At 44.4% G+C, this 18,646-nt stretch overlaps 1 protein-coding gene across 2 annotated transcripts in view; it reads left to right on the plus strand.

The window, feature by feature from the left end:
* TBC1D12 (TBC1 domain family member 12) overlaps positions 1–18,646 on the plus strand; it is an 87,914-nt gene that overhangs the window by 25,911 nt on the left and 43,357 nt on the right. Inside the window, exon 3 of one of the 2 annotated variants that reach the window (XM_048858281.2) lies at positions 17,247–17,303. The exons of the other annotated variant lie outside the window; for it this stretch is intronic. Within the exon in view, the coding sequence (XP_048714238.2) occupies positions 17,247–17,303 (57 nt within the window). The remainder of the gene's footprint in view (positions 1–17,246; positions 17,304–18,646) is intronic. 2 annotated transcript variants of the gene reach the window in all.

Genomic DNA, 18,646 nt, shown 5'->3' on the forward strand with positions numbered 1-18,646 from the left:
TACCTCAACCTGTTAACATCTGTGAGAACTCACACACTGCCTTGTCACTAGAATCTTATCTGTTAGCAAACACATTGATTAAAAACAAAAACTAGGATTTTTCCGAGTGTGGATATACAATCACTGTCTATAGACAATGCAGATCTGGTTAGATTCAGTCCTAGGTGAAGTTAGAGTACCTTGAGCCCCACAAGAAGCCATGTGAAAAGTCTGCCCAGACGGGAGTCTGTAGTGGTCAAAGCGTCTGGAACTTCTGCTTGGCTAATAACTTGTCTATCGATTATAATGCCTTATTGTCTTTTATGTTCATTCCTGTATATTTTTAGTGTACTATTCCTCTGCTAGTACGTAAAAATGCCACTGCTTTATTAAAGTGAATAATTGGTAGTAATACAATATTAATGTTTGAAAATATGAAACACATGAATGTGTCCCTGCAGTTCAAAGGCAGTATGGTGTGCTGACTCAATGAATTTGAGTTCCTTTCTGTTGTGCTGGTGGAGGCAGTAACCTTATTTTATGCTACAAGCGCACAGCTAAGGTTCTGCAGCTGTGCTGCTATAGTGTAGGTAGATCCCACATTCACGGAAGGGGTTTTCTCATTGATGCATGTAATCCACCTCTCTGAGAAGCAGTAGCTAGGTCAGTGGAAGAATTCTCCTATTGACCTAGCTGCTTCTACAGTGGGGGTTTGGTTGACCTAACTGCATTGCATATGGTGTGAAATTTTTTCACTGCCCTGAACGATATAGCTAGGTTGATCTAATTTCTAGGTGTAGACCAGACCCGAGTGACCTGAGGGAGAGCTTCCCCTCCCCCCCGCCTTTCTGTGACTTCTCTTCTCTCTTGCTTCTCTTCCTCCCCCGCCCCATGCTCCTCCAACAGTTGCAATTGGCAAGCTATGGAGGGAGCTATGTTCTGTCATCCTTTTTTCTTTTTTTCAAAAAAAAAAAAAGGGGGGGGGGCCAACAACCAAACAAAAAAAAACTTCAATAGGAACCCTTTGTGAAGCAGTGAAGTGAAAAATAGGAGGGTTTTTCGGGAGCTTGAACTCCCAGTGGGATGGGAAATATCAGTCATAGAATCCTGTAGTGTTTTGCTATGAGCTGCCAAAAAAAAAGTCACTTGCACTGAAATCGCAACAGTGTTTAAACAGGACTCGCTGGGATAAATGATAAACCAAACTCTATTTTAAGATATCACTTCCTTAGATTAAGCAATAAAAGTTGTATGTTTTTGTTTGAGATACATTCATATGTACAATATTTAAAAGGTGTGCATCTTCAAGTGTAGTTTTTCCTTCAATTTGAATGTTAATGGTAGCTTCCTTAATTGTGAAAAGAAGTGTTCTCTAAAAGTATCTGCTATTAACATTCTTGGCTCTCTGTCTCCAATAAATACTATATGCTGAGAATCCAGAGGTTTCTGGTTTCTTGTCTTCGGAGTAGAGGTGGTGGACTATACAGTTTCCAGTCATCAGTTCCTCTTTTCTTGCAGTGAAGGAGCTTGCTCTTGAGACAGATCCGTCCATCAGATCAGCAAATTTACTTCTTCCTTCTACTCCCCCTCAGTGAATATCTGCTTCATTTTTGTTACATTCAAAATGAGACTTCTATAAGTAACTTTAAATTGATGAATGCATCCTCTTTTCTGTTCATCTAGATATTGTATAGTATTGAGGTAATATCTTAGAGAAGACGACAACAACCATCTATCTTCAGTGTTTTAATGGCATCAGATTATTGTTCGAGTGCACTGTCAGCATTCCCAGCCACAGCATGAGACTTTACAACATGAGAACACATTTGGCTGATCTGAATTATGGGAGGCAGCACCTGACCTGAGATTCCAAACTTGAGACATTTCCTGATTATGTGCCTTGAAAATCCACATCAATAGTGGGACCTTTTCCAGAAGTGGTACCACTCCCTCTAAGCAAGCAGCTTCTGTGAAAACTCAGCCCTGTCTCTTGGAAAATTTTGGCCCACTTTGTTAATCCAGCAGGGATTCTAATGGATGAAGGTGCATTTTACTAAAGATAATTTCACCTTTAGTACCTGGTCTAAATTGTGTTGCCCACAATAATACACTGCCAAACTTGATGATGACAGGAAGTAGAAAACTGGGTGGAACATATGGAAGCGTGTAAAGTCTCTGAGGTGTGGTTTGTCTGCTAAAGCCCTTCTTTCATTGCTGCTGTTCCGTGGCATGCAGGAGGTGCTGGAGGAATGGGGACGGGGCGTGCTGGGGTGAGAGGGCAGAACTGGGCAGGAAGAGGTTGGGCTGAAGTGGGGCTTTTGGAGAAGTGGAGTGGGTGCGGGGCCTGGAGCTGAGAGGAGCTTGAGCACCCCGGGGAAAGTTGGAAACCAGTGCCCGTGGGTACACCTATGGACCACTTGCACAAAATGCTTGTTGCCTTGTATTATTACTTGTTTGAAAAGTCCAATGAGAATATGCTAAATACGCCTTCCCAAAGTGCCGGCAGGTCAGGCTGGGTGTTCAACAGTGGCGTTGTCTTGGCTGAGGCAGGCCACCAGAGAGAGCATGCTTACATCAGTCTTTGTGTCATTGGTGGAAAGCCTTACCAATCCAAGGCCAGGTCAACATTACAGATTTATATCGGTATAACTATCACTTAGGGGTGTGAAAAATCCACATCCTTCAGCGACGTAATTATACCAGCCTAACCTCCCATGTAGACAGTGCCATGTTGACAGGAGAGCTTCTGTCAACATAGCTACCACCCTCTTGGGGAGGTGGATTAACTACATTGACAGGAGAAACTCTCCTGTTGGTGTAGGAGCATCTTCACTTAAGCGCTACAGCGATGCAGCTGCACTGTTGCAGAATTTTAAGTGTAGGCCTACCCTTAAAACCATGGCCTCACATAGCTGGGTGCTAATCTAATGGCTTCTCCAAAATTGAGGTTCATATGGCTTTCATGGATTCCAAAGAAACAGTGGGGATGAGGAGGGGTTTGAAGACATGAATGAACTGTATGGTCTTTAGGAAAAAATCCAATCACAATCCTAGTAATTGGTTTATCTGTTTACATACCAAAACCATTTTTGCCGAGAAAGATTAAATATACTAATTCATAAATGAAAGCTGAGATTCTCCTATTTATATATTCTAGAGATCAGAGGGCTTGAAATGTAGAGGCAAGCTCTGCCTATTTAGCTAAAGGAGACTACAGATCTGAAAATGGACTTTTGATAATGTCTGGATTATAAGTAGCTTTCTCTCTCTCTAAAGAGAGAAGATTTAAGAGTACAAAACTGCAATGAATAGGAAAAATCCCATAGTGACTAATAACAGAAATGAGGTTAGTGAAGTGGTGATGCCCCAAGTGGAATTTAATGGCAGTACCAGATATAAAACAAATAACTGGTATGGTAATTATTGAGAAAGTTAAGCAAAAATAAATCATTAATGGGTTTGTGTTCTCAAAAAGGTCATTTTTTTTCTTTTAAAGGCATGCAATATATATCTAAATGTATCGTTCCAATATTGCTGAGTAATTTAGAATGTCATTTGTATTTTCTTTTGTTATTGAGGTAACCATCCAACTCGGTGGAATTGGTTGGGGATCTTCAGTCTAAAAGACTTTTTTTTAATGTAGCTTCCAAAAAATCAAAACTTTCTGTGGGGAAAAATTCAAATGAAATATTTTGCTTTCAGTCGGTTGGACCCAAGTCTGAATTTTTTTTTTGGCATGTTGACTGACCCCGAGCACTTAATTTTGAGTTAGCTCAACATCCTACTGCATCTGTCTCTGTACCATAGTATCTCATGGGAATGGTAGTTCAAGTGCTTCATATCCCCATTCTCTCCTGTGGTCTTGGCTTCTTGGCTGCACTATACCTTGCATTGTTGTCTCACCTCTGACTGAGCCACATCATGGGAGTAACTGGACTACAGTACATCAAGGGATGTATAATCCTGCCAGGGAGGCCAACCCATAGGAAAGAATAAGGGCATGATGCGTCCAAACTACAGCTTCCATGAGGCACCATGGCACTGTAGGCAGATGCAGTTTAATGTTTCTGTTACTTGAAACAGAACATTGTTTCAGGGAATGTCAAAATACTTTGAAAATGTTGAAATGAGATTTGTCAGTACTTGCAAATCAGAATTTTTTTTGGAGTTCCTTATTCTGTGACATTTCGATATTTCAGCTATAATTTAGGCCTAAACTAAATGTGTGTTTGGGGTTTTTTTGTGTTCAGCTGTACTAAGTCAACACTGAGGCCTCTTTAAATAACCATAGCACTCTAAGCCCTGGTCTACACTGGGAGGGAGGGTCGGTGTCGTAGTTGAAGTCTGCGTATCTTAGGCCGACTTACCTGGCCATGAGGACGGTGGTGAGTCAACCGCTGTTGCTCCCCTGTCGACTCCGCTTCCACCTCTTGCGAGCAGGCGTTCCAGAGTCAACGGGGAGTGCATTCGGGGATCGATTATAGTGTCTAGACGAGTCGCAATAATCGATCCCTGATAGATTGATCACTAACCTGCCGATCCAGTGGGTAGTGAAGGCCTGCTGTAAGGGTTCAGAACCTGAAGATTTATCTTCACAGTATGCTTGTACAGTAGGCAGGTATTCCTGTTTCTACATATGGAGAAATTGATATCAATTAAATAGGGTTGCCCACCTACTCAGGTTTTCCCAAGATCACCCTCTGCTCTCTTCCCCCCCCAACTTTTTTGAGGTAGTTGTCTCAGGAAATTTGTAAGGATGATCAGAGCACACTGTCTACTGTCCTATGTTGCGGGCTCAGGATAATCTCTGATGTCCTGGTCTCTGATACATCAGAGATGGCAACCCTAAAGGATGTGCTCAGGGTCACACAGCAAGTCAATGGCAGTCAGGATTTCAATTCAAGAGTTTGACTCCTAATCATCTGGTCTGACTACTAGATTTTAGTGCAAACTGTTCTTCCACAAAAAATGGGATAGGTGGTAATATGAGCAGGCTGTCTCAAAAAAGGTCCTCCAGAAAATCTGGAAACTTGGTTTGAGAACTCCCTGAAGCCACAGGTCCCAGAAATGTAATGCTGTAATGGGTATTATCTTCAGAGAACTAGTGAGATTTGAAAAATTGCCCTATACACATGCAGAAAGTACTGCAAGGAAATAATTTTAAGAGTAAGTCTATTTATTGATTTTATTTTTGTTATACTTTAGTGCAGCAAATTGCATATTCTCTTTTCCAAAAGATTACTGCTCATTCAGCTATAGATACCCACATTCTTCTGGTTAGACTTTACAGCTGTAAATGGATCAAAGGTTGAAAGTTCTTGGCAGGCTAATTCTCTCAGCTTGCAGCTGTTGGCTGTCTCAGTTCTCACTGGATTTAAAACTGCACAAGTAGGATGTGTGGTGTGTTTTTTTTTTTTCTGAACATCTCCCACCAGCTGTGCTTCCTTCCTCCCCTGTTTAGTAAAGGGAAAAATAGCAATCTTTTAGGATTAAAAGTGCCAAAAATGTGTTTAGTGTACTGAACTTTTTATTCTGATGAACTGTGACTACAAATGTAATTGCCAATTTAAATAGGGGAACATATGGATTAACAGAAATCCTGACTAGTAAACTACACTTGCCTTCTCACTTTAAAAATCATTGTCCTACACTTTGAAATAAAACTTAATAAGATTGAAGCTGAAATGCATTTGCAGCATATGATGAATATAATATATTTCCATTGGTACTGATTAAAGTGGCAGATCTGTTTAAGATTAAGTAAAACTAATTTGCTTACATTTTTTGAAAATACTTATTCATTAGAAATGAGATATTTAAATCTGTGGTGAAAGTGACATAGTCAAGTGAAATATTGATTGAGGCATTTAAATTCAGTTCTCAGTTCTCGTTTAAGTAAAGCTTAAAGTGATTCCTGAACTCTGCTTGGGCTACAAGACAGAGATGGTATCTTTTTCAGTCTTCTCATGTCTTGCTGTACATCTGTGAGAGACAGATTCATATTCTAAAGTAGCCTGCATTATCTCCTCCTTTAGCCAGGTAAAGCCTTTTTAGGAGCCTTAGAATTTAGAAGAAGAACTGCTTTTTTAAAGTCTCTGACACTCTAAAAAGCAGAATAGGAAATCAGTTCTAAAACAGTGAAGAAAAGAGCAGCAACCATTATTTACACTCACTTCTACGTGACCAAGGGTGCTAGCATTAAGCAAGCAATCTGACAAACACCAAATAGCACTTGTAGACTATTTTGTCATTGTCCTACAACTAATATATCTAAAAAAAAGTTAGGATTGTCATCAGGTCTCTGAAAATGGATATTGAACATTAGAAATCATAATCAAAAGAGTAATGTGAGAGGGTTTCAATTAGCAAAAGTTGACTATGCTGAAGTGCCTACCTGAACGCTAATGAAGTCCCGACTCCGTTGAAGTCGATAGTAAGATTCCTGTGTCTGACACCAATGACAGATGTTTGGATGTTTGCCTGAAAAGTGTGCCTTGTGCGTTTCTCTCAGAGAGACTTCTAAGATGGGTCACAAAAACTTGAATTAGGCCAGGTTTGGGTGTGGGTGTGTGTGTGTGTGTGTGTGTTAAATAAAAGACACAAAAAATAGGCTGGATCAGTATCCGTGTACATTGAGCCTCTCAACCCACCACAATAACTCTTCCCTCTAAATCCATACATAGCTTCAGTTCAGGTCACCTGACCCCCCCCCCCCCCCCCCGTCCTTGGGAAAACCCAGAGGAAAATAGTTTTGCAGTGTGCCCTGAAAATCAACAAACCTAGGCTTTTACAGATGGGTCCTAGGGAAGTGGGAGTGAGTTCTAGTGTTGCAACTACTTACCAGAAACACTCCGCTGTAAGACCATTCCTGTTTAAATAAGGGAAGGGGGCTGTTAGCTAAGGACTTCAGCATCTGATACAGCGCACAGGAAGAGAAGCAATCTCTATCTAAGGTAGGTAGGACTCCTAGCTATTTAGAAATTTATACAGATGAAAATGAACACTTTAAATATCCATTTCTTGATGGAAGCCAGGGCAGACCATAGAGCATGGGTATTATCTGCTCCCTGCAAAAAGGACACACAACTGATTTACATTTTTTATTAAAGGTAATGTTAAAAAATTATGTAGTACACAGGTTAAGAAAAGAGTGTCTGTACATCTGGGTATAGTGCTTAGATTATCCACAAATACAAAATTTGTTTTTAAAGTGTTAAGATACATATAGTGCATAATCAGCAATAACCCAAATTTAGGTGAATAAATTTAAGAATACAGTTTAGACAACGGATACTAAAATGTTACATGTTCCTAGTGAGAGACTGATGGGAGAAGCTCCTGCAGTTTAAGATTTAGTTGTTGATTTCAATAACTCCCACTTCTACAGTGAAGCTTTGTCTTTCCAGTGGAAGCAGAAGGTACCAAACACATGCAACCATTAACAAAATCTTTAGGTACTGCTTCTGATTCCCTCTTTGTGGAGTTTTGCACCTTAACTAATATTTTAAAACTGTATCACTTGTTCCCAGACAGCCTAGAAACTAACTCTGACATTGCACTCCGTATGTTTTATGGAAATATGCTTGTGAATGTGAGTATGATGTAACTGGAATATGCCTTTTGCAGGGGGTATCTTGTAAGGTATCATTACAAAGGTTATAACCTACTGAATATATTCATCCTATTTGTATGAATGTTTCATTCTTGTATCTGAAACTAGAAATATGAAGTATAACTCTGAGGTCCTATTGTGATTATGTAGAGTGTGGGCCACTAATGGTGGTTTAGCATCTTGATGGCTCACATTGACTAGAATAATTGGTTGTAGATGGTTTATTTAACAGCAAGCCTTCCTGTGTATGTGTGGGCCAGCCCCTGGGTAATGAAGAATGAGGCCTTATAGTGACATGTGACCATGTCACATGATACTGGAATCTATCTTAAATCTGATCCTTTTCCATTTAGAAGGAAGGGTGGGGACCCAGAGAGACAAAAGATTCCCACCTTTGCTCATGACTGGCAGCCTTTTAGAACACCCCTGCTTTCCACCTAAGATGTCTGCTGGAACTAACAAGCACTGTACCAGGGGAAAGGATTGGGCCCAGTCTAGGAAGGAGTCTAATCTGTGAAAGAAGCTTATTGGAACATCTGAGAGTGAGATTTTTACCTGTAATCAGCTTCTTAATGTATTAGGCTTAGACTTGCATGTTTTTGCTTTATTTTGCTTGGTGACTGACTTTGTTCTGTCTGTTATTACTTGAAACACTTAAATACTACTTTTTATACTTAATAAAATCACTTTTGTTTGTTAATGAACCCAGAATAAGTGATTAATACCTGGGGGAGCAAACAGCTGTGCATATCTCTCTATCAGTGTTAGAGGGTGGACAATTTGAGTTTATTCTGTATAAACTTTATACAGAGTAAAATGAATTTATTTGGAGTTTGGATCCCATTGGGAGCTGGGTTTCTGAGTGCTGGAGGCAGGTAACCTGCTCAGCTGTTTTCAGTTAAGCCTGCAGCTTTGGGGATGTGTATCAGACCTGGCTCTGTGTTGCAGTAGGCTAGCATGTCTGGCTCGACAAGGCAGGGTTCTGGAGTCCCAGGCTGGCACGAAAAACTGTCTCAGAGGTAACTTCAGCATGTCAGGTGACAGTCCCAAGGGGTCTCTGTGACCGAACCCATCACACTAACTATGTAGTGTAGCAGTAACTGTGCCAGTCCCAGGATATTAGTGAGCTCATCCATTGTGTCACTTCAGAAGGTAAATCGGAATTAAAGGCCAAGGCATTGGTGCCCCTTCTCACCCATCCCCTTGTTCCCCACTTTCTGCCAGTTAGCATCAACTGTGCCACCTCAACTCTCGCTTTGCATGGGGTGAAACTAGGATTCTTTTGTAATACTTTGTTTGTTAGTAGTTTTTCAGGGTTTTTTTTTTTTAGATCTTGTGGTATCTTAAAGTTTATATTGTCTTGTCATTCATTTTGCCTGTAGAAGAATTTTTCTTTTGTGGGTCTTTTCTCCCCTTTCCCTGCTGTCACCTCCCCTACCCCCCGAGATTGTTATGGCAGACAAACACACACTTAGTTTTTTGGTTTGGTTTTTAAGTACAGCCATCACTTTCAAATCTTGGTGCCTAGGCTTTTATAGGCGTGTTTAGACACCTGAATAAGCATCCCACAACACTTTTCAAAATCACTTCTTTAGATTACTGCATATTAATTTAGAAGCCTAAAGTTAGAAAACTTTGTCTAATTCCTGTGATAGTAAGATTCCTGTGTCTGACACCCATGACAAATGTTTGGATGTGTGCCTGAGAAGTGTGCCTTCTATGTTTCTCTAGTAGAACCCTCTAAGGATCACAAAAACTGTGCTGATTGTAAAGGCGCTGTCAGCCACTGGTCTGAGTAATTTATGACATGGATCTCCTCTCCTAGACTTTATACCTCACATCTGACTGGATATATCCGCGTTACCACAAAGGTATTGAAGTTGATGGGGGATAATCCCTCTTGCTGACTGCTATAAAATATGTAGATTTCAACTGTTGAGAATGCGATAGAAAAGATTTCCTGTATATCTCGGAGGCTCTAAAGAAATAATACTCTAAGGGAAAGGTTGAGTCTCTGTGCTCATTCTTTATCACCTTTTTTAAGGTCAGTTTAGTTTGCACAATCTAGCTTCTCTGAAGGTAAGTTAAACGAGAAAGTTAAGATTTCATCAGATCTGGGGGAGTCCAACTGGTTTTATAGATCCAGTTTTCTGACTGGGTGCTTTGTCTTGGCCATTGCAGGCCCTTTTTTAAGGGCAGGGCAGGAGGAAATGGATTTTTCTTTGAAACAGAGCCTTTCTTACTTTCTACTGGGAGTAGCTTCCATGTCTGGAAATCTTTAAGTTCTTCTTCAAGTGCTTGTTCACGTTCATTCCACATTAGGTGTGCGCGCGTCGCATGCATGAGTGTCAGAAACTTTTTCCTTTAGTGGCTCCCGGCGGGCTGGCGGGGCCACCCCGACTGGCGCCACGGTGCCGTGCATATATACCCCTGCCGTCCGACCCCCTCCAGTTCCTTTTTACCATCCGTGACAGTGTTGGACAACCTCTCTCTTGTATGAGAGCAGTCCCTTAGCCTTTCTCTTATAGATAGCTGTTATCAGTTAGTTAGCATACACTTTGTTGTGGACACTTAAGTGATTAGGTGCTTGGAGGCTTCCAGCACCCACCACGGGGCATGCCGCAAGCCCACAGGTTTAAGGCTTGTGCCACGTGCCGCAAGCTTATGCCAGTTAGTGACCCTCTTGGCTCGTGTCTACGTTGCCTGGGGTAAGAACATCAAACTGAGCAGTGTAAGATTTGCAACGCATTCAAGCCAAGACCAAAGAAAGAAAGAGACTTTCGTTTAAAGCATTAAATTACCACTGCATTACAGCGCCCGACGCTGGCTCCAGTTTCCTTGGTGCGTAGTGCCCCAGAGCCGTCGGGAGACCGGCACCGGCTAAACACCGAAAGTGGTCAACTCCACAGCGCCAGACTAGGCCCTAGCACCGCTTGTCCTCCCGGGTGCAGCCCACGGCACAGCCAAAAGGAAGGCGTGGACTTTCCCCGCATAGGAGGCCAGCTCCTTCCAAGGCCCCGAGCACCGATACGAGTGGAAAGGCCGCTGTACCGGTTCTGGCACTAGCGGCTCCAGCGCCACAAGTCCCACCAAGCCCAGGCCTAAGTGAGCTCAGTGCGGACAATGGGCTTGAGGACTTAATGGATCAGCCCTCCACGCCTGGCACCTTTGAGGCGGCAAAGGACCTCATTGAGCTGTCAGCAACGAGCCCCCTCCTGTACAGAGAGAATCCTCCGGCACCCATGCCACGGGTGCCATTGAGGGGTAAGCCGTCAATGGTGTGCTGTTTGAGGACACCGTCCCGGCACCGCTCCCGGAGTTGGTCCTGGTCGAGCTCCGTGTCTGCGGACTCCCAGTTATCTGTGGCTCAGAAGGAAGACACGGTACTGGGAGTGGATCGGCATGAGGAGGTCACAGAAGAGGCATGACCGTAGCCTACAGCGCTCCAATGGCCAAGGGTGTGGAGTGCAAGTACTTTGCCCTATCAAAGGGCTACGAATTTCTATTTTGCCACCCAAGTCCATGCTCCCAGGTGGTCTCGGCGGTGAACGAAAAGGAGCGCCATGGTCAGCAGGCCAAGGCACCTAAGGCTAAGGAGGCAAAACGCCTGGACCTTTTTGGCAGAAAGGTGTACTCGTCGCAGGGGGGGCCTTCAGTTGAAGATTGCTAATCAGCAGGCCATCCTCAACAGGCATAATTTTAACTCCTGGGCAGCGGTGGGGAACTTTTTAAGGACAGCCTCCCACAAGGTTCCCAACAGGAGTTTACAGGAGTGGACGAGGGCAAGTTAGTGGCTAAGACCTCTCTCCAGGCCTCCCTGGATTCAGCAGATGCGGCAGCCAGAATGATCGCGTCGGGGCTGGTCATGAGGTGCTCGGCGTGGCTGCAGGAGTCAGCCCTGCTGCCTGAGGTCCAGAGTATACTCCAGGACCTCCCCTTCGAAGGGTCTGGGCTCTTTTCGGACCAGACATACGCAAGGCTGCATAGCCTCAAGGACTTGCGGGCTACAATTAAGTCGCTAGGTATGCACACCCCGGTGACGCAGAAGAAGCCCTTTAAGCCACAGCCTCCCCCTCAGCGTCAGTACCAGCCTCATCATAGGCATGAGCCTTACCATAGGCGAGGCGGGATAACAGGCGACGGTGCAATAATAACAATAATAAACAAGATCAGCACAAATCCCAGCCGGGCACTAAGCCAAGCTTTTGGAGATATGCTCGAGGACAGCGTACCAGACCAGTCACCGGATCCGTCCCCTTTTTCCTGAACCGCCTGGCCCGTTTCTCCCGTGCGTGGTCCAGCATTATTTTGGACCGTTGGGTCTTACGCACGGTATGGAACGGGTACTCGCTGCAATTCTCTTCCTTCCCTCCCACCCCCCTTCCCCGTCCCTTTTCAGGGACCCCTCTCACGAGCATCTCCTAGAGAAGGAGGTTCACTCGCTGCTACAGGTGGGGGCGGTAGAGGCGATGCTGCACGGCCTAAGGGGGAAAGGTTTCTACTCCCAATACTTCCTCATCCCCAAGGCCAAAGGGGGCCTTCGTCCCATTTTAGACCTGCGAGAGCTCAACAAGTTCCTGGTCAAGGCCCGGTTTCGCATGGTCTCCCTGGGCACCATCATCCCTTCTCTGGATCCGGGAGGCTGGTATGCTGCCCTTGACATGAAGGACGCGTACTTTCATATCACCATCCACCCAGCTCATCGGCAGTTCCTGCGCTTCACCATGGGCCAAGAGCATTACCAATTTGCGGTTCTCCCATTCGGTCTAGCTGCAGCCCCACAGGTGTTCACAAAATGTATGGTGGTGGTGGCTGCCTTCTCATGGAGGCAGAGGGTCCGGGTTTACCCGTACTTCCGCTTTGGATCGACCCGTCAGGAGCCAATCGTTGAAGTGTGGGGACACATGGAGGTGGCCCTCAGATTGTTCGGCGAGCTGGGGCTCCTGGTCAACGTCCACAAGTCCACTCTCGTGCCCACATAGAGAGTGGAATTCATAGGGGTGGTTCTGGATGCAGTGCGGACCAGGGCAAGCCTTCCAGTATCCCGCTTCTAAGCTATACAGCAAGTGGTGGCCTCCCTGCATCAGTTTCCAATGACAACGGCCAGGTGCTGCCTGCGGCTGCTGGGCCACATGGTAGCATGCATGCACGTGGTCAGGCATGCCAGACTGAGACTCGGGACACAGCAGGTGTGGCTTGCTTGGGTGCACCGTGCAGGCAGGGACCCTCTGGACTTGGTAGTGACATCCCCAAGGGATGTGCTGGACTCCCTGTGCCTGTGGCAGTCCCAACTGGTGGTTTGCGAAGGCATCCCCTTTGCCACCCCACAGCTGGACCTGACGCTGGTGACGGATGCGTCAGACCACGGATGGGGGACTCACCTGGGGGACCTTAGGACTCGGGGCTCGTGGTCCGGAGCAGAGCGGTCGCTTCATATCAATGTGAAAGAGCTCAGGGCAGTTGGTCTAGCCTGCCAGACCTTTCACGCCACTCTGAGTGGTCACGGCGTGAAAGTTCTGACAGACAACACTACGGCCATGTTTTATATAAACAAGCAGGGTGGGGCCCATTCCTCGCTGCTCTGTTCCGAGGCTCTCCTCCTCTGGGACTTTTGTATAGCCCAGGATGCCTCGAGGAGAATGGCATATCTCCCAGGGGTGCAAAACAAGCTGGCAGACTACCTCAGCAGGTCGTATCGCATGCACGAGTGGATCTCAGAGTAGACGTCATGCTTTCGCTCTTCTGCAGGTGGGGGTTTCCCCGAGTAGACCTGTTTGTCACCAGGGACAATGCCCAGTGCCCGTGTGGCCCAGTCGCAGACGCGTTTGCGATCCCGTGGGGAGGGAGCTTGATGTATGCATTTTCCCCGCTCCCCTTGGCACACAAGGTGCTGCTCAAGGTACGCAGGGACGGGGCGGCGGTGGTCCTCATTGCCCCGGTGCGGCCCCCTCAACGTTGGTACACAATGCTCCTAGAGCTGTCGGTGGAGGCCCCGGTAGTCCTGCCCCTACACCGGGACCTCATCATGCAGAATGGTGGGCGGCTTCTCCACCCTGACCTGAAATCACTACACCTGATGGCGTGGAAGTTCTGTGGCTAAATGCCTTGGAGAGCCAGTGCTCCCTTCCTGTGCAGCAGATTCTGCTTGGCAGTAGGAAACCCTCTACCAGGGCTACCTATATGGCCAAATGGAAAAGGTTCTGTTGGTGTGAGCCCTGACAGGTGCAGCTATGCCAGGCCCTGGTGTAAGCCATTCTCAAGTACCTCCTGCACCTCAAGCAGCAGGGGCTGGCCCTGTCCTCACTTAGAGTGCAACTGGCGGCCATCTCTGCCTTCCATCTGGGGTTTTCGGGGGGCTCGTGTTTTCCCACCCAATGGTGGGACAGTTCCTTAAAGGATTGGAGAGGATGTTCCCGTACTCATGCCCCGCAGTCCCTCCTTGGAACCCTAACTTAGTCCTGTCTAAACTTATGGGACCCCAGTTTGAGCCCCTCGCTACCTGCTTCCTCCTCCACCTTTCCTGGAAGGTGGCATTTCTGGTGGCCATTACCTCGGCCAGAAGGGTGTCCAAGCTGACGCCTCTCACCTCTGAGCTACCGTATACAGTGTTTCACAAGGAAAAGGTGCAGCTCCGGCTATACCCCAAGTTCCTCCCTAAGGTGGTCTTGCAATTCCATTTGGGCTAGGACATTTGTCTGCCAGTGTTTTTTCCAAAACCCCACGTGGACCCAAGTCACCACAGCCTACACACTGTGGATGTCCGTCGAGCGCTGGCGTTCTGTTTGGAGCACACCAAACCCTTTCGTAAATCTGCGCAGCTGTTCGTGGCCGTAGCAGAGAGGATGAAAGGCCCCCTGGTGTTGGCGCAGTGGATCTCATCTTCGATAACAAGCTTGATCAGGGCGCAAGCGACTTCCACTGCTTTCCTGGCACAGGTCCCGATCCAGGAGATCTGCAGAGCAGCCACCTGGTCCTCGGTGCATGACCTTCACAACCCACTATGCGGTCAACCAGTAGGCCAGAGAGGACGCGGCAGTTGGCAGAGCGTTCCTCCAATCAGTTGTTCTGTGACTCCTACCCTCCTCCACAGGTAAGCTTGTGATTCACCTAATGTGGAATGGATGTGAACAAGCACTTGAAGAAAAAACAGTTACTTACCTTCTCATAACTTCTTCGAGATGTGTTGTTCATGTCCATTCCACCACCCACCCTCCTATCCCGCTGTCGGAGTCACCGGCAAGAAGGAACTGGAGGGGGTTGGGTGGCAGGGGTATATATGCACGGCGTAGTGGCACCAGTTGGGGGACCCCGCCGGGAGTCACTAAGGGAAAAAGTTTCCGATGCTTGTGCATGCGACACGCGCACACCTAATGTAGAATGGATGTGTACAACACATCTCGAAGAACAACAGTTACGAGAAGGTAAGTAACTGTTTTATCCTGGAGTTTCATCTGTGTGCATGGGACTGTGATCTGGCTTGGTTCCAAAAGATAGCAGATCCAGCAAAGAGAGATTTTTTCCAAAACATTTGCCGGAGGTTTTAATGGCTGTTTGTTCTGCTAGTTCAAAGGTTTCAACATGGATGGCCTTAATCTTCTGTTCTGTCTGAGTTCATTCTACCCTCTTCTATGGTTTTGTGACTTTGGATGGATGACCAGTAATTCCAAGTATCTTCATATCTACTGAAGCTGCCTCACAGTTCATTCCGTCTTTCTCAGTCTAGAGAGATGACTCATTTTGAAACATTGGTAATTATAGCTATTGTGGGGAGAAATAGTTTTAAAGGAAGAGTTCTATTAAGTAGCATGTAACAGTGAGTATGTATATACAGTTACAAATTAAATTGTGCAATTTTTTTATACAAACTTATTGGTAAATGGGGTACTTTATCAAGGACATAGAAAACCTCTCATGGAAGAGATTGAAAATGCTGAAGTTGCTTACCTTAAGCAAATAAGAGGGAACATTATGCAACTTTTATTCAAAAGGTAGGTCGGTACTTTTCTCCCTGTCTCGTCACATGAGAACAAATGTGTAATTCAGTGAAATTAAAAGGTGGGAAATTAAAAATGAATGGAAGGAAATATTTTCACACATGTAACTAATCTGTGGTACGTACTGCCACAGGAGGTCACTGAGGTCAAGAATTGAAGATTTGAAAAGGGACTGGATACTTATATGGACACACAAGGTTATAAAGAATATCCAGTTACATTTGGAAGGAATATGTTAACAGCCTTGAAGCATGAGGTTTAGTCAGTCTAAGAGTCAGAGATTATCTCATATCTGTCTATTGTAGGGTTTTTGCTTTTTTTCTCTGAATTATCAGGTACTGGAGTAGATGGACACTGGATCTTACCTAGTATTGCAATTCCTGCGTTCCTATAAATCTCTATTAAAACATCTTTCGAGGGGGCGGTAGAAACAGTAATGCAAACGCCTGAGTTTACAGTATGTTAACAATTAACATGATCATTGAGCACTTATTCTGAAGTTAAGGTTTTGGATTTGGCAATGTATCTAAAATGTTTTATGTGAAAAATGTTGTGAAGACGGGTATTTTGGGATAGAAATTACCCTTATTTGCTATCTGTTTAGTGTCTCCTTTTTAGAGATTTGTGGTTAGATTTTTTTTTCTTAATATCTAGGTTTATTTTGATAGACTTGTAGCTGAAACTTGTATTACTCAGTGTAAGTAACAATTGAGGTGTTCTCCCCCCTCCCCCCCCCGCCATTGCCAGCAATCTGGATTTGAATTAATTCATAGCCTCATCATAGGCCATCAGAGCCTAAGTCTGTCATTCGGATGACATGCTCGTTCTCTGTGAAAGGTACTTTTCTTGAACATGATGGATTTTACTGATGCTAATTCCAAAGAGGTAGATCTTGTTCTGATGTATGGACAGACTGATGCTATAGTGTCAAAAAGGGGGAAAAATGTGATACAGGAAGTTTTTTAATGTCTTTTCAAACTTAAGTTAGCTTGATTGTTAGCTACAGTTAATTACTAACATTTCTAATAGAGAAACTCTTTTTAGAGTGGTACCAATTAGCTCAGCTCTTGAATACTACTTAATCGTAATTTTTGTCCATCTCTTAACCTTTTGTTTCCGCGCTGTCTTTTACAATATGAGTCACAAAATTGGTGTGACATTGTACATGTGTGTTTCTGCTTCATGAGAGACTAATAGTTTAGCAGATATGTATATCCCCAGTTTCCAGTAATGGAGGGAGTGTTTATAATTGTGGAACAGACTATCTGCACCCTTGGCCACAGAGTTTACGCTATGAAGTGCTTGAGGTTTTGATCCCAGAAAAGAAGAATTGTAAAAACTGGGCTGGAGTGAAAGAGGAGGATGAAAGGAGAAGGAAGACCTGTCTCAGAATGAAAGCTCTATGACCCCCCCCCATTGCAACACATACAAAATGTGAGTCTTTAACAAGTGAGACCTCACATCTGTGCTACACCCTGGTATATCTGGGAAAGGTAAGGCAAGCCCATGTTAGGACAGATGGCATCCTTGCCTCAAAGTAAAAAGTACTTTAGGAATAGAGAAAGCTGTGGAAAAATGAGTTTTAACATACATATTGCAATATTTGAATGACTTTTTTTTACAACTTTTTACTAAGGCTTTACTTCTGTTTTTCTCATTAGGATGACAGTTCTGGCAGTGTTACATCAGTATCTACTCTCAATCTGTTAAACACAGGGGTATGGAATTTAATATATTCTTTCTAGTCACATTCTGTGCCATGCATGGGATTGTTTAGCAATCATTAAAGTAGAATGAACATCACATTTTCATGGTAGCATGAGTAGTTATGGCACTAAATCATCCAGTCATTAGGTACCATTAGCAACAAGTAAATTTCACGCTTATTGACCTCACTAATGTAATTTAAGAATTGATGTAAAATTGCCACTGCTTTTTTACTAACGTACCAGTTAATTTGGATTTAAATAGCAGAAGGTATATAGTAGGTTATAGTCCAAATGAAGAGTTTCAACAGTACAGTGTTTTGCTATGGGTTTGGTTTCACCTACCAGGAAGCGAAGTGGAAAATAGAGTTATGGTGTCTCAAAAAAAAATTCTCTGGCTGCCATCTTTGATTGCATAATTTTTTGTTTGTATGCTTCCTGCAAGCATCTTTGGTCCAGCTGTTCCTGCTGCAATGGCTGCCTGTCAAGGTATCTGAACTCATAAGAAGCTTTGACAGGATTTAATCCTTGATTTTTGGAGCCCTCAAATCATGCAAGGGCAGAAATTCTTCCTGGGGGAATTGTCCTTCCCACCCTGACTTCTCTCAAACCAATTTTAGATAAATGAGTGCCCTAGGTTCTGATTTTTGCATGCATTTTCCCCGCTGTAGTGGCGTTTCTTCTCCAGACTAGTCTCCTCTCTTGTGATGCCAGTTTTGGTTGATGAGGATCTAAAGTACACCAGCTTGAAGATGCATCAGGATCCAGACTGCCGCTCACATGGAGCAAGAGTCCATTCTGGACTCCTGCCACATTGGGGGTCATAGTTCTAAAGTCTCAGCCTGAGTAGACTTTTTTTTCAAAAGACCCTCCCAATAATTAAAGCACAAGAACCCCTTAAGTTCCATGTTCAACATAGCTTCCTTTGAATGAGAGAGTGTAGACTAGAGGCCTCATGATCCTGTCCCATGGCAAATTAATATGCAATCTCTCCAAGACATAATATTCTCTATCCTTAGGATGAATGACAATGTTAATTTGCCCATAGAAAATCCACTTTGTTTCACTGACTGGATGGTTTCTCCACTGGATTCCACTGAAAGGAAGGTATGGCATTCACCTTTGGAATACCACACACTTGGGCCTTCGTATCTTTTGCTCTACAACTGAATGTAGTATCTTCCTTAAGTTTCTTCTCTTCAAACACCATCTCAAGGCACAATCTTTTTTTTATAGATTCTGCCTGGCTCACCATCTACTTTTATGTAAAGCAACCTCTGATGCCACCATTTTTGCCACAGATTTTTGCCACAGATCTAGAGGCTTTGCCATCTTCTTCCCTACCCCCACACACA

Source organism: Caretta caretta, chromosome 7, assembly GCF_965140235.1.
Source record: "Caretta caretta isolate rCarCar2 chromosome 7, rCarCar1.hap1, whole genome shotgun sequence".
Lineage (NCBI taxonomy): Eukaryota > Metazoa > Chordata > Testudines > Cheloniidae > Caretta > Caretta caretta.